Source organism: Pieris napi, chromosome 9 (genome assembly GCF_905475465.1).
Source record: "Pieris napi chromosome 9, ilPieNapi1.2, whole genome shotgun sequence".
Classification (NCBI taxonomy): Eukaryota; Metazoa; Arthropoda; class Insecta; order Lepidoptera; family Pieridae; genus Pieris; species Pieris napi.
Window position 1 is genome coordinate 6,640,231 of NC_062242.1, and position 15,168 is coordinate 6,655,398.

The 15,168-nt window shown below is 32.3% G+C and overlaps 1 protein-coding gene across 2 annotated transcripts; it reads right to left on the minus strand.

The window, feature by feature from the left end:
* Positions 1 to 12,293: 12,293 nt before the first annotated feature.
* On the minus strand, positions 12,294 to 15,117 carry LOC125052281 (neuromedin-U receptor 2-like). Of its 2 annotated transcripts, none has more exons than XM_047653022.1 (4): positions 14,254 to 15,117; positions 13,936 to 14,033; positions 12,971 to 13,078; positions 12,294 to 12,584 (listed from the first exon to the last, which is right to left on the minus strand). In XM_047653022.1, exons 1-4 carry the CDS (start codon positions 14,978 to 14,980, stop codon positions 12,525 to 12,527), a joined length of 993 nt encoding a protein of 330 aa, XP_047508978.1. In that variant the 5' UTR covers positions 14,981 to 15,117; the 3' UTR covers positions 12,294 to 12,524. The 2 variants fall into 2 exon arrangements, with proteins under 2 accessions (XP_047508978.1, XP_047508977.1); XM_047653021.1 differs by having other exon boundaries at positions 13,936 to 14,036.
* Between the last annotated feature and the right edge of the window lie 51 nt (positions 15,118 to 15,168).

A 15,168-nucleotide genomic window follows, 5' to 3' on the forward strand; every position in this document is an offset into this window, starting at 1 on the left:
CGTAAATTGTCATGTACTACCAGTGTTGCTACACAATTTTCATTATTCTAGACTTCATACCCAAATTCGCTTTTGATTACGATCTATTCTATATAAATCACTTAAATTTAAAATAAACCTCCCCTACCTCATCTACCAGAGACATCATTCAAAAAAATACTTTTGTTCATTTAGCTAATGCTTCTTCTTCATATTCTTATGTGAAACTCCACGAAAACACTCCTTTTCCAAATATTATTTTAACTTTACAGATTTCTAAAGTTACCCATTATACTCAGCTAATTAAATTGACTAAAGTCACAACTTCCAATTTAATTTACAAGAAAGCTTAAGGAAAGATTCGTTTATGTAGTCTAAAAGTAAAGTTGTCTAGTAAGAGAAACTTTGCAATCGCAACCAAAGTTTCCTGATTTAGTTTTCTGTTAGTGTCACTAGTGTTAGGACACTTGTATCCACTTCCATGATACGGGTCTTAAATAAGGTGTCTATTGGTTTAAAGGGCTAACTGCATAAAAACATGCTCAACTATCACAGTTAAACAATTATTTTTAATTATAAGACGGTACCCTCATTTTAACATTACAATTTTTGCCATGCCACCGCATGTGAATATGGAAAAAAAGGGAATCTATAGGTACTTATAGGCAAAGGGCAAGGGCAAGGTACTATACTAATATTATAAAGAGAAAATATTTGTATGTAAGATGTTTGTAACTCAAAAAGCACTGGACCGATTTAAAAAATTCTTTCACCATTTGAATGCTACATTATCACTTAATAATATAGGCTAATTAAATTGCAAGAAAATTATAAGAATTTTTAATCGCGTGCTGGGAAAACTTTTGTTGATAGAACAAAAAAAAATATCCACATGAATAATAACAGAAATTCCCGGAAAGCCAATAATTGAATCCTATGGGTGCTACAAAAGTTATTTAGGGTCAAAGGTCAACATTTGAGGTTTTTTGAATTTTAAGATCAACAACTTTGGCTGAAAACCTTTTTTTCATAAACCATTTTCGAAAAAATTCAAAAAACCTCAAATGTTGGCTTTTGACCCCAAATAACTTTTGTAGCACCCATATGATCGATGGGGATTTTTAAAACTTTATTTGTTATGGTAAACCCCAGCTCTCCATAAATTTTTGGCTTTCCGGGAATTTCTGTTATTTGACCACTATTTTTATTTCTAACTTGACCGGACTATAAAGAACATAACAATATATACAAAAAAAAATTAAAAAATTAATGTCCACCCGTGCGAAGCCGGGACGGGCCGCTAGTACTTTATAAAATACAATCGCATTCGTGTATCGTTTATTAATTCTATTTCAACAGCACATAAAAGGATCTGAATCTAAAATTATATCACGTTACCTTAATATATCTACTGTATATAAGTAGTGTACGAGCCATATCGGTTGTTCTAGTTTTTAGTTAAATTCCCGACAGTCGAATACGCTGAAATTACAACCAGCATTCTTAATTTGTTTAATATATGTTAAAGAATAAGATACAAATAAAACCATAATTCTTTATAATTTAATAAATCTAGTACGAGTGAAGTCGCAGATGGAGCTTGCCTTAAAATTACTGGTTTTTGTATCAGCTATACATATAAATCGGAAGTCAAAGTGGGCCATTAATCCCGCCCTCCTAACGATTGTTTCCAAGCCTGAAAGCCATCTGCGATATTCAGGGGACTTCGGAACTTAGGTATTATCCGGATAAATGGATTCTTGATTGGATCATCAGAAATGAAACACGGTTTCAGTGTTATATATAACTACTTTTATTGGATCAAGAAAACCTTTGGTGGCTTAATAGGTAGGTTAATAATTATGTGTTCGATGTTAGGAAAAAATATTTAAGGAAAATTTATGTAAAGTATAACTAGACATATATAGTTATCTCGTATAAAATTATGTTCGAGTATGAGTATTTTCTTATAACAAATCTTAAAGTTACAAATCCTTTTAAGATAGAAGTTCTTGGATTATTCGTGCGAAATAGTGCTTTCTACTTTTATATAGTCCAAGCTGATATCGACGTCATGAAGCGCCTTCGGGTCAATCCACAAAACTGTATAGTGATATCGCTCGCCCATCTTCCGTTAAGTTTAAAGGCCAAAAGACCAACATAGTCCCTTTCATATAAACCAAAATATATACCGTAGGTATAATAGAGCAGAGCATAATGGAGCATAAAAGAGCAAGTAGATTTTAGACTCCCTTGATTATAATATAAACGAACATATTATATATAATCTTATTTATAGTGTATAGTTTTATAATGGATTAGTTTTCTAAAGTCTAATGTTAGGTAAGTTTTTCGCAAGGGGTCTCCAGGGCCTAAGCAAGAGACTAATTCTTTCGCTTTGCGGTCTAAATGGCTAAGCAGATTTTATCGTGAAAGTTTTCCTGGCCGTGTATTTTGGGACAGTATTATGTTATTTTTATTTTTATTTATTTTTATTATACAATTCACACCAATTGACCTAGTCCCATGCTAAGCTGGTGAAGCTTGTGTTATGGGTACTAGGCAACGGATATACATACATATTATAGACGGATAGACATATAAATACATATTTAAACACCCAAGACCTAAGCACAACACCAAATGCTCATCACATCGATGTTCGTCACAGCCGGGGATCGAACCCGGGACCCATGGATTCGCAGTCAGTCGTACTAACCACTAGACCAATGAGTCGTAAAAAAAACCAATGAGTCGTGTTCAATTACAAGACAAAAATATAATTATATATCTACGTTACGTATTTTCTGTCTATATTTAAAAAGCATTTTACAAAAAAAGGGTTCGAATACTAATTATTTACTGATTTTCTAGAGTCTAAACTATTATTGTAGCCATGGAAATAGGAAATTTTCAGAATATTTTCGGATAAAGATTTTTATACACTTTCCTATCTCTAATTAAAAAAAATATAAATTATAAGTCAAATTAAAAAAATTCCCTATTAAGGGTATTTAACTTAATATATTTATATATATGCTTTTTTTAATATAGAGATATTCAATATACTTTATGAGAGATATCAATCTACACCCCTCTATTGTTAAAACATAGTATTAGATTAGTTTTCAGTAAAAGTTCTCGTTCTATGATGAATAAACCAGGCGCCCTTTTAATAATAATGATGTCATCACTTTAGTATAGATGTCGCTCATCTTAAAAGATTTGTGTTATCAATATAAATTTTTAAAGCAATAATAGTCAAAATGTTATGGGTATTAAATCAAACAAATAATAATAATATTGTAACATTGCACTATTATCTTCTCTCAAGAGATAATGAGTTAAAAATAAAGATATAGACTGCCGAATTACTTTTGAGGTTCATAACACATAACAAAAAATTAAATGAATGACTCATCTTGTTTTTGTTATGGATATAGTCAAGTAGTGGGTCCGCGAAAAAGGGTTTTTAAAAACTTAAAGTTAAAATGAGTACAACCGGTCCGATTTGAGGTCCGTTTAATACTAAATATTACAAGTATTCTATTATATTTATATCCTATTCTTAAAGGCCTACGTGACCGTTGTGCTGACACATTGTTCTCACGCTCTACAAGGAAACGTTACTTAGTAAGAACTAAGAGTGGTTCGTAAATCATGTAACAGCACTTCGGCTATTGAAATATAAAGGATCTTTGTACTACTATGTTGCAATGGTTTTTGTTTATATAAAATATAATTATCCTATGGTGGTGACACACGGGATTATATAATGTTTAAAGAACTTTATTTCTCATTACAAAAATTTTTTTTTTTATTTACATGAGAAATTTAATATTAAGTATATATACGAACGAGATACACGTCGCCATCAGCTAGCCCAATTCTAGTCTAATGGGCCCATTCTGATGTGTGTCTTTAATGCCCTTTTGAACTGATCAATCACGCTAATGTTACGAAGCTTAGACGGCAACCGATTAAACAATTGCACACCCTCATACCTAATAGATCTCTTTAAATAATTTGTGCGCGGCTTTGGCAAGATAAGCAAACTCGCTCGACGAGTATTGCGTGTAGTGGTGTATTTGATTTTATTAAATGATAAGTTACTATGTAGAGAGTTATTTAAAATTTTTTTAATAAGGATACAGGTGCTATAAACATATAGTTGTTTAATCGTCATAATTTTAGTTTCTTGGTAGATTTTATTAGTAGGTGTTAAAAAATTGTATCTGAATAGTGCTTTTATTAATTTATTTTGTAGTGTTTGTATTGTAGAAATTTTGTTTTTGCATGCTGTACCCCATATTTCAATTAGGTATATGAAATGTGGCTTGACTAAACAATTATAGATCAAATGACGTACAGATTGCGGAATGCATTTAGATATTGACCAAAATCTGCCTATAAGTGATTTTAGTTTGGTAATTATGTGTGATATATGAAAGTTCCATTTTAAATTTGTATCCATTCTAAGACCCAGATATTTCTCCCATTTTTTGTTATTGATTTCAACGTCTTGAACTTTAAGCGGTTGAAAGATAGGAATGAGTTTATTTGTTGCCTTGAATATTACATAAGATGTTTTTGAAATATTAATTGTTAGAAGATTTTGTTGAAACCAAGAAGATAGAACATTTAGGTCTGATTGAGCTTGAGCAACCATAGTCTGGATATTTGAACCAAAGTAAAATAAGCAGGTGTCATCAGCGTAGAGAGTGATTCGGCCGTGTAAACCGAGTTCGTGAATGTTGTTAATATATATTAAAAATAACAATGGACCTAATATAGATCCTTGTGGGACGCCGCATGTTATTGGTATTTCTGAACTTTGAGCATTACCTATTTTTACTATCTGGGTTCTGTTTGATAGATATGATTTGAATAATTTTAGTGCACGATCTTTTATTCCTATGCATTCTAATTTTTTAAGCAATAAGTTGTGGCTTACGGTGTCAAACGCTTTTTTCAGATCAATAAAGACACCCAGCACCATTTTCTTAGAGTCAATATTTTGTTTTATGTCGCTAACGAGATCGGCTGTGGCTGATAAAGTGCTGCTTTTTGATCTAAAACCATATTGACGTTTAAAAATGAAATTGTTAGTTTGCAAGTAAGTGTCAAGTCGTGAGTAAATAATCTTTTCTAATATTTTTGATATTGTAGGTAGAATAGATATTGGTCTGTAATTGCCGGGTTCGGTTTTGGGGCCAGATTTATGGATAGGAGCAACTCTGGCCTTTTTAAGAGAATCCGGAAATTCACCATTATGCAGCAGCTTATTAAAGCAGATCGAGAGATATTCAGAAATATGATCAACTACGCATTTTATTGTTTTAGTATTGATCCCATCTATTCCACTACTACAATTCGTGTTTAGTGTTTTTATTATATTAGTGATTTCAAGTGTTGTGCATGGATTAAAGTTAGATAGTTCAGAGTTAAGACTTTGAGGAAGTGCTAGTGTAAAATTAATGTGAAATTGTGTTGGTATTTCATTGGCTAGTTTTAGCCCTATGGTAGAAAAGTATGTATTAAAAGCAGCACAAATATCAGTTGTTTGAGTTAACTCTTTAGTGTCTATAATAAGTTTGGAAGGTGTGCAATCTTTATTTAGCTTGTTACTAGCCAATTTATTTATTAGACTCCACATTTTTTTAGGGTTTTTAGCGTGTTTAATAAATTCGTTGGAGAAGTAATTATCTTTAGTTTCCCTTATTTTCCTTTTGACCGTATCTCTTGTAGTAGTATATTGTGCTTGAACAACTATATTTGTAGGATCTTTTTTTAGTTCAGCCCATAATTGGTTTCTAAAGTGAATTGCACTAATGACTTCTCCACTTATCCAATCTTTCTGAGGTGGATTAAGTATCTTTTTCTTTACTTGTTTGCATTTCCTTACACAGTCCTTAATCGTATCTTCTAGTAAAGAATAATCAAGTGTTGCTACATCTAAATTGTAGGTCGTGAATAGTTTGTTAAATTTAGCATAGTCAATGGCTTCATATTCAGAGTATATTAACTGCGGGGCTTTGGATTTTTTTAACTCGATATAAAGTTGCCTATGGTCGGACATTCCTGTCTCAATAAATGCCATATGAAAACGGTCACTTCTTAAATTTGAGCACACGTGGTCGATTATTGATTTACGTGTTTTCGAGTCACGTGTACAATATTTTTTCCTAATTTTATTTATGATGTTATATCCAGCCTCGTCCATTACATCCATATACTGCTTAGTTTGTTTTTCATTCTTTTTCACTAGATCTATATTAAAATCCCCAAAGACTACAGCCCTCTTTCTTTCTCTTAGTTGCAAGCGAAGTTCTTCCAAAAACTTTGAGAAGTTTGTATCTCCAGGATTATACACAAGTCCAATTTCGGTGGCATATCTGTCTAATTTGACCCATAGGTAGTTGTTGCCATCTTTATATGTTGACTCCGACAAACTATGTCTAATACTGTTATGGACATAAGTTGAGACTCCACCACCTCTAAAATCCGATCTATAATTGAAATAATGAGTATAGTTTGGTAGACTCATCTCTTGGGCCTGAGTTTCATTAGTGATCCATGTTTCTGTAATGAGTACGATATGAACAGTTTTAGAAATTGTTTTTAAAATGCATTTGAGTTCATTAAATTTGCCTTTTGCTCGGATACTCCTAGCATTAAGGTATAAAAACGATAAGCGTGACTTGTGTGGTTGTAGCTGATTATGGTTTTGCAAAACTTCATAGGTATTTGTATCTGTGTTGAGGCGTTTGGTTGTATTTGTTACTTCGAGTTTTTTGGAGACATTTTGGTAATAGTGGGAATTCCAGATCTGTATTTAATAGTGATGTCAGTATCTCCCGCAGCCTGACGTCGCACTAGTTCATTTTTTAAATTTTGCAAATATTTTTGCTGAGCTGGCGTTAAGTCTGAATAAATTTTAATGGCTTCTGGAAATTTAGACTTGTTACGTAATAAGTATTTAGCCGTAGTATTTGTTTCGTAACAAACTTTGATTCTACGGTTTTTGCCTGGATTAAATTTTCCTATACGAAAGACCTTAAGGGGTTTTGGTAGACTGGGGTTTATGGTGGAAATCAGTTGTATTATCTTATCTTCATCCTTTAACGGTCCTTCCTCTGCGTTGATCGCTATTTGTTCAGGTATACCTGCAATAATGAGGTTTTTCTCCCTTTGATTGCGATCTCGAACCTCATTGATCAGATTTTCATTAGAAAGATGCTTGTCGATAAAATTGTTTGGCAAAGATTCATTGTTAGCCGTTTGATCTTCCACTTGCGACAGTCTGTGGACAGTCTTATATAACTCCTCCCTCCTTAAGAGCGAAATTATCAGGGGATTGCACATGCAAATTCTGATTATTTCGCCACTGCAACATATTAATAATCTTATTTTTATAAAAAACACAACAATTAGCAAAATACAATAAAAGAGTGCCTAAACTAATGCTTTTCACTTTCACTGAATTGCCCATTTCACTATCACTATCTCTGTTAAGTTGTTACAGCATGTAAGACATGTGTTGCAGGTCACTGAGCTCCATTCCTTGTAAGTTTACTGGATTCTGATTTTCCTTAGAGTTCACTGTTGACTGTAACTCCAGCAGCTTAATGGATGGGATACGTTCTGATGACATATTTTCTGTTTATGAACGCTGATGATGTAATTGGATGTTATTGATGTTGAGATCGCAGGGTTAATCTATAGTAATGATATATTATGTTCCCTTTATTTGGCTTATCTCATTTTTGCAATTATTTTGAATAATGATTTGATTACGGCTGTATAATATTCATCTATTAGTTGATAATGTACCTTTACCTCTTCTATAATTACTGTATTCTGGTCACAGTTGGATGGGTTTTCCTTGAAGGTCATCAGCTCCTCAATGCATGTCGTTTCAGAAAACGGTTTTCTGTTTTCTTGTGTGCAGAGATAATTTTCCTCAGAGACTTGTTTGCAAGGCTGTATAAGTGGTAAGTATGTTACACCTTTCACCAGGATATAGGGATATTTAGGATTGATTATTAAGGTTAGGTTTTTAGGGTCATGAAAAATATGGTAAGGGATACATTCTATTATAACTATAAGTTGAATTGGCTATTAAAGCCACCTCTAATACAAAAGTTATTTTCCTGTCTATCATGTATGATTTAATATTAATCGTATCTTTCTAATTCGCTTATTTTTATATAAAGCGTTCTAAAATTACTTACAAAAAGATTATATAAACTTAAAACATATGTAGAGTATACTGCATTATTTTCTTTAGTACTTATGTCTATTAACATTTTTTTTTTACACGTTTTAGTGTTTCGTCCATAATTTTTTTGAGTTATTGTGTAATATTTCTGATGAATTAATGAGTCCATCTAACATTTTGAAAACAACTGTTAAACGCTTGTTTGTGGAAATTTTGTTGATTACCTAATTTATTTATTAACTGTTCATATCGTTGAGCATCTTCCTGATCTAAGTTTCCAGTTATCATTTTAATAATAGAGCCTAGAGGGTTCAATATTACTCTTCGTACTCGGTGTGAAGGGATTATTTGCCTAATCTTTTCAGTAGTTATTCTTTGCAAATACTCTACTTGTTCCCTAATTCCTAAAAATTCTTTAAACTAAGGCTTATCATCACTTACTATCTTACTAAAATTACTATATTTCCTATTGTTATATCCTAATTCCATCAGTAGGCCATTTAAATCTAATACCTTAAAAATAAGCCAGTTATCCTGTTGGATGAAGGCTGTTCCCTGTCTTACGGATTCATGGATTGTTTTCAACCTTTTGAAGTTGAAGGCCCAAGCTGGGGCTCGTGAGTGTCATCATGATCACTAAGCACCACCTTTGAAGGTCGTTTTATGTTTTTAATTTTTACCTTTTTGTGTTTACCTCTAATTGTAATAGGGATGGTGTTTCTTTCAGGTTTTCCTGTAACTATGGCCTTTTCAAAACAAGGTTTGTCCTTACTTCTGCGAGTGTTTATTAATTTTGTGTAAATTGTTTTCCCTTCTGGCAACGGGACGTCGGATTCGCCACCGCGTTTTTCTCTAGAGTTTTCCTTAAACGTTAACATTATATCAGATATGTATTTGTATAAAACTTTTATTCTTTTGGCGTGATCTTTAATTAATTTTTGCAAGTATCGTTTCTCGAAGTCTATATTGAATGCGTTTTCAGAATCTACATGGCCAAACACTACTTCAAACGGTGTTAAAGTTGTTACAGTATGAATCGCATTATTATATGCCATGATGAGTGATATAATAGATGCGGCGTCGGTACATTGTTGTTCGTATTTTGTCAGTCTGTTAATTTCAATTAAGGTGGAATGAAAACGTTCAACTATTCCCATTGAATTAGGGTTCCTAGGCGTGCCGATATGTATTTGGATTTTATAGAGTGACATCATTTCTCTCAATAAATCGTTGTTGAATTCAGTACCAGGGTCGCAGCTTATTTTCTTAGGTATGCCGTAAAATGAAAAGTATTTTATTAGTGCGCGGATAACGTCAGGTGTGCCGTTACTAGGAATTTCAATTGCCTGTCTTAGTTTGCTAAAAGCGTCAACTAAGGTGAGGTATGTTTTTCCTTCGATACTAAATATATCTATAATTAATTCCTGGAATGGGGCATCTTGCGTTTGAGTTAACTGTAAATATGGTTTCAAAGGCTTTCGGTCATATTTCATTTGTTTACAGGCTTCACAAGAATTAATTACTGCTGATATAGTTTCTTTCATGTTATTCCAAAAGAAGTGTCGCCTGATGCGTGTAAAAGTTTCTTGAATATCTCTGTGACAGGTTTTTCCGCGATGAAATTTCAGAATAACGGCATTCTGTTCATTTTCATCGTCAATAAAAACGATTCTTTCCGTAGATTCATAAAATTGAATTGATCCACCTTTAAAAAGCCTAATTACCATGTTGCTGAATTGTTTGCGATGTTCCGTATATCCGAAATATATAAAATATTTCTTTTTGGGTTTTATGTATTCTTTCAGGAATTGTTTGATTAAATAATTACACAATTACTCAATAATTATAGCTCACAGAATTTGATGTGAATCTAACTTATAATTAGGTACACTTACTTTAGGGGTTGCAGAATTTCATGCACTAACCTACTTACTTCTATGTTTCTTTAATGTACTTATTACAATTTACGTTTATACGAATTTAACTCTAACAAAGTCTTAAAACTATCGTTAAGATGAGAGATGTCGATCTCAAAATAACAAAAGAAAAGTGGAGAGGGCTGGATTTGAAAGGTGAAAAGGTGACTTACCAGTACATCGCTGCCTCAACACTCGCACAAAATACCCTTAACGCTTTTGGATTTGCGTTCTTGACAAATTTATTTGTTCTTTTGAATAGCCGTTTTTAGCAATCGCGACGTAGTTTCCCCTTTTTAGGTAAGCAGAATTTGATGCTCGAACCGATAATTGAGAAGTACGTGCAGCTAGAGCGACTATCCTGTCCTCAGCGCCAGTCAAGTAGTGGGTCCGCGAAAAAGGGTTTTTAAAAACTTAAAGTTAAAATGAGTACAACCGGTCCGATTTGAGGTCCGTTTAATACTAAATATTACAAGTATTCTATTATATTTATATCCTATTCTTAAAGGCCTACGTGACCGTTGTGCTGACACATTGTTCTCACGCTCTACAAGGAAACGTTACTTAGTAAGAACTAAGAGTGGTTCGTAAATCATGTAACAGCACTTCGGCTATTGAAATATAAAGGATCTTTGTACTACTATGTTGCAATGGTTTTTGTTTATATAAAATATAATTATCCTATGGTGGTGACACACGGGATTATATAACTATATTCATTGAAAATAAGAATAACAAAACTGAATGGCGCCAAAATCAGTACGACGCTACTACGCATGCGTAAAGCGGGTGCTGATACTAATAATAATCAAATATGTAATGACAGAAACATGACCCACTGAATATTTTGTTCAAAATTTGACTATAATACTAGTAGTAGTATTCGGTAAACAAGACATTATAAGTGCAAACAACAAAAATGGCGTATAAGTCAAGAAGCGTAGAGTATATGACAATAATTGACATATACTTACGACCAATCCGAATTATTATTTTTAAATAACGGAACTACACAGACTAACTAACTACACAAGTAAGCGTTACTTCCTAGGTAGTATCTAAATCTGAGTTACTCCCTAGTCGCGCCTAAAGAAGTTTTACTTCAATCGCGCGTAAAGGTTACACGCACACACTTTATTTTTTTAAATACCAATTAGTATCAGGATAGAAACAAGAAATTTAGTACAAGACTTGTGGTTAAAAACTAATTTTTATCACCTTCTAATTTCCTATAATGATATACATGTATCGTAGGAAACTTCGTAAATGAACTTAAACAAATACATCTGAGCTCTAATGACAGAACATGTATATATAGTGCTTTTCATGAAAGAAGTCCCGCGGTGATTTTTGGAACTAAATTTGACAGGTCGGCAATGTTGTCACTCGTCGATGTTATCAAGTTCGTTTGTTGTGGTAGATTTTTGTGAATTTTTAACTAGCTTAGTGCATTTTGAAGATTGATTACAATGCCAAAAGTTGAAAAAAGTTCGGCTCGAGAAATTATATTAAAGGTGAAAGAGTTCTGTGAAGCGGAATATAAGAATCAAGGTGTTTTAATACCACTAAACAATGTTCGGAAGAGAGTTGCCGCCATAACAGGTATTTTTTAGAGTTGCCATTTAATAATTTTTTGCTGTATTTATGGGACTTTTATGATATAAATTCGTTTTTGCAACAAAATTGAACAAATACATAACGTGATGAAACTAGGTAACTGAAATTAAAACATATATTACATATTACATAAGCATTATAAACTTAAAGTTACTATTATTTTTAATTGTTCATAATTTAATTGCAGGTGTGTCAGAGAAAACTGTAACAAGAATTACAATCGAAGGTAGAACAGCGGTGTGTATTTCGAAAAAAATTGTAACCCAACAATTATTATGCATTAAAACTCTGAATAAAAAATTGTATTGCTTTTCTTTACCCTATTTTCTCATCTTTTCCCTGTAAGTAGGTAGAGCACCGCTAATATAAGTAAATAAAAATATACTTTTTACATAACAGAAATATTGTTTCATCGAAGTATGCAGAAAATATGTAGTATTATTTGATAAATTACATCTGCTAAATGTAAATAATATAGGTAATTTTTTTACTCATAAATGGCAACATTACGTCATGCGATTGCAGCGCCGCGTCTGGGGGACTTCTTTCATGAAAAGGACTATAGCTGGTTTTCATTTATTTTTATAGACTACAGATTCATTTACTAAAACAACGTTCGCACCAAAACGTAAACCATAGAGTATGGTGACCGGTACAGAGATTACATATAAGATTAATAGATTATTGCATAATAATATGCTGTATCTATGTTACTTGTCTCTCTTATATTCGTTCTCAGACAATATTTGATAATTACTAATAAGATAAACTGTTATCTCCGCTGTGTAGTATCAGGCAATGACGTCAATTTTTAAAGGACATTCTCGTTTAAATTTTTTCGTCCATAACATCTGGAAAAAAAACATAAAAGATTGGACGAGCTTGAACACGAATTCGTTCTTAAAAAAATAATCTTTATTATTTGTATGACCTTTCCTCTTTATAAAAAAGGATGTTGTTGAATAACGCTTTTAAAGACTATTATAATTTAAATCTTAATTAAAATTTAACTGCCTTTGTAGCATATTCTGTAACCCACATTGCATGTACACTACATACTACATCGATTGGGAAGTACAACTGTACTATATATATTATATATATGGATCAAGGCAGAGAAAACTATGACTACTCTAATGAGAAGGTTACAGAATTTCGCTTAGATTAATTTTATCCATACACAAAATAACATCCTTCAGTAATTATACGCTCTACAATAAATAAGAGAATAACTTACTTTTAACGCTCTTCGAAACTTGGTAGACATGAGACTGAACAAAATCGGATTCAGTACAACACTAAACCAGGTATTCATTAACGTTATTCTGATTCCTGTGCTAAACCACTGAAAAAAAACGGTCAAAAAAAAGTCGGTATCTTTATATACAGATAATACCAAATCATTTAAACCCACCCACGTCACACGTGATGTTAAGCCAAATCTGTAAGGTGGAACTGGAACTTGTTTTAAATTAAATTAAACATGATATGATAAATCTAAGTTGATACAACTTTCATAATACAAAGTCTCAATTTTTTTTTTTAAAGATTTTATGGCGTGGTAACGAGACCTTTAAATCGAGTTTTATTTTTGTGGGGACTAATTTTCTTTTACCTTTAATTGAGTGTAATTTTACTTATTTTTAATTGTTTCACTTGTTAATTTAAATTATCCTTACTGTATTTTCTTTATCTATAAAAAATTAACATTTGAAGAATATAATATGGTTCATGAATGCGATCTCGTCTTTACAGAAAGTGCTATATTGCTATTTATTACATGAAGTTTTGCAAGGTGTTGTGGCCAAATCATTGATTGGTCTCAATAAATCATGCTTTAGAAAAAAACTATTGCTGAGAAAAGGCATCGAAATCTTAACCGCCGCCATTTAATATTTTACAAAGCGTAGATTGTCATAAACAATTGTGCACTATACTAATAATTGTATCAGCAGTGAGATTTTATTTACAATTCCATTCCTCAATTTTTTCATATATTAATCAACTAATTCTCGAAATTTTATTATTATCTTGTATTACATGTTTTAATTGTATTTTTAAATTTTAAATTTCTATTTTTTTTGTGAAACCTATGTTTACGTTAAATGTCACACATTTTAGATGTAAGATTTTGTAAAATAATTAGTAGATTAAGTACTTTGTGTGATGTCGTAATCTTAATAACTAAATAAATGATCTTACCCATTCAAATTGCATCAATTGTCGCATATCGTAGGCGAAAATCATTATACGATAGGTGAAGAATGGAAGCCAACAGATTAAAAACGATCCCGTCAGTGCTACTGAAAAATATTTAAGAGCATTTTGTTATCCAAACAATAATAATTTCATAATGACAAAAATGACCACCCATTTTTTGTCAATATTTTATGTTGATCAGATTTTGACGAAACGTTGTCTATGTGTTCAGTTAAAACACTTTGTGATTAAAAATTTTATATGTTTATTTCATTACAGCTCATCATCGGCTCATGACAAGAAAAATAGCTTATTACTCACCAATTATTTTGTGAACTCTTCGCCTGTTGTCACGGTGGTTGAAAATTTTTCCTTTAGAACTGGTCATCTCATTCTCATTCACTTTGAACGCTATCATGGTATACACAAATATCATAATCGCCAAAGGTATTACGAATGTAAGCAACGCAAGTATACCGTTAATTGTCCTCGCTTCTTCTGTCGGTACGGTGAAACATATCGATACTGTTTTCGTCTTTATATTTTTCACTGACCATACATCTGGTAGTGACTCCAGTATTGCTACAATCCATATGATTGTTATCACTTTTGATACTCGTTTCCAAACTGGTGATGTGTTTAATAGCAATGGGTACCATATTACTATGTACCTCTCAATAGCTAGAATCGTCATCATAAGAATTCCATTATTCCATAGACACGTTATGAAGAAAAATCTTAGCTGGCAAGTGAAATCATCAATTTTCGAAAAGTCTGTTACAAAGTCGTAAACATCCGCTAAATTGGTGAACGTAACTATTAGATCAGAAACAGCCAAATTGAATAGATAGTAATTTGTGGCAGTGTGCATGGATTTCACTGAGTAAATGACGATGCAAGTTAGGACATTACCGATAATACTAACGAAGAAAATGATTAGGTACACAACCACAAAAAATATATTCAACAAGTGGGGTTTTCCTTCAAACACTTTGATCAAAAACTGAGACCAAACCTCCAAGTCGTTTTCGTAACTTGTTTTATTCATGATGCTTTAGTTACGTGTAGCAAATATGAAAACTACCTTACATCTAAGCTCATACACGCTACCGTTGCTATAATAACCTCGCAAAGTAATGGTTATGATAATATTTGCTAATTCTTGTGTGTACTACGATTAAGTGGATTAAAAAGTGTTGACGCAATTAATGGTTTCGTCGAAGAAATTTGGGTATA

Coding starts and splice junctions, on each gene's coding strand:
- LOC125052281 (XM_047653021.1), bottom strand. CDS start 14,980: ATGAATAAAACAAGTTACGAAAACGACTTGGAGGTTTGGTCTCAGTTT. Junction 14,037..14,253: donor AAGAGTTCACAAAATAATTG/GTGAGTAATAAG, acceptor AATATTTTTCAG/TAGCACTGACGGGATCGTTT. Junction 12,585..12,970: donor AGTTTCGAAGAGCGTTAAAA/GTAAGTTATTCT, acceptor TTTTTTTTCCAG/ATGTTATGGACGAAAAAATT.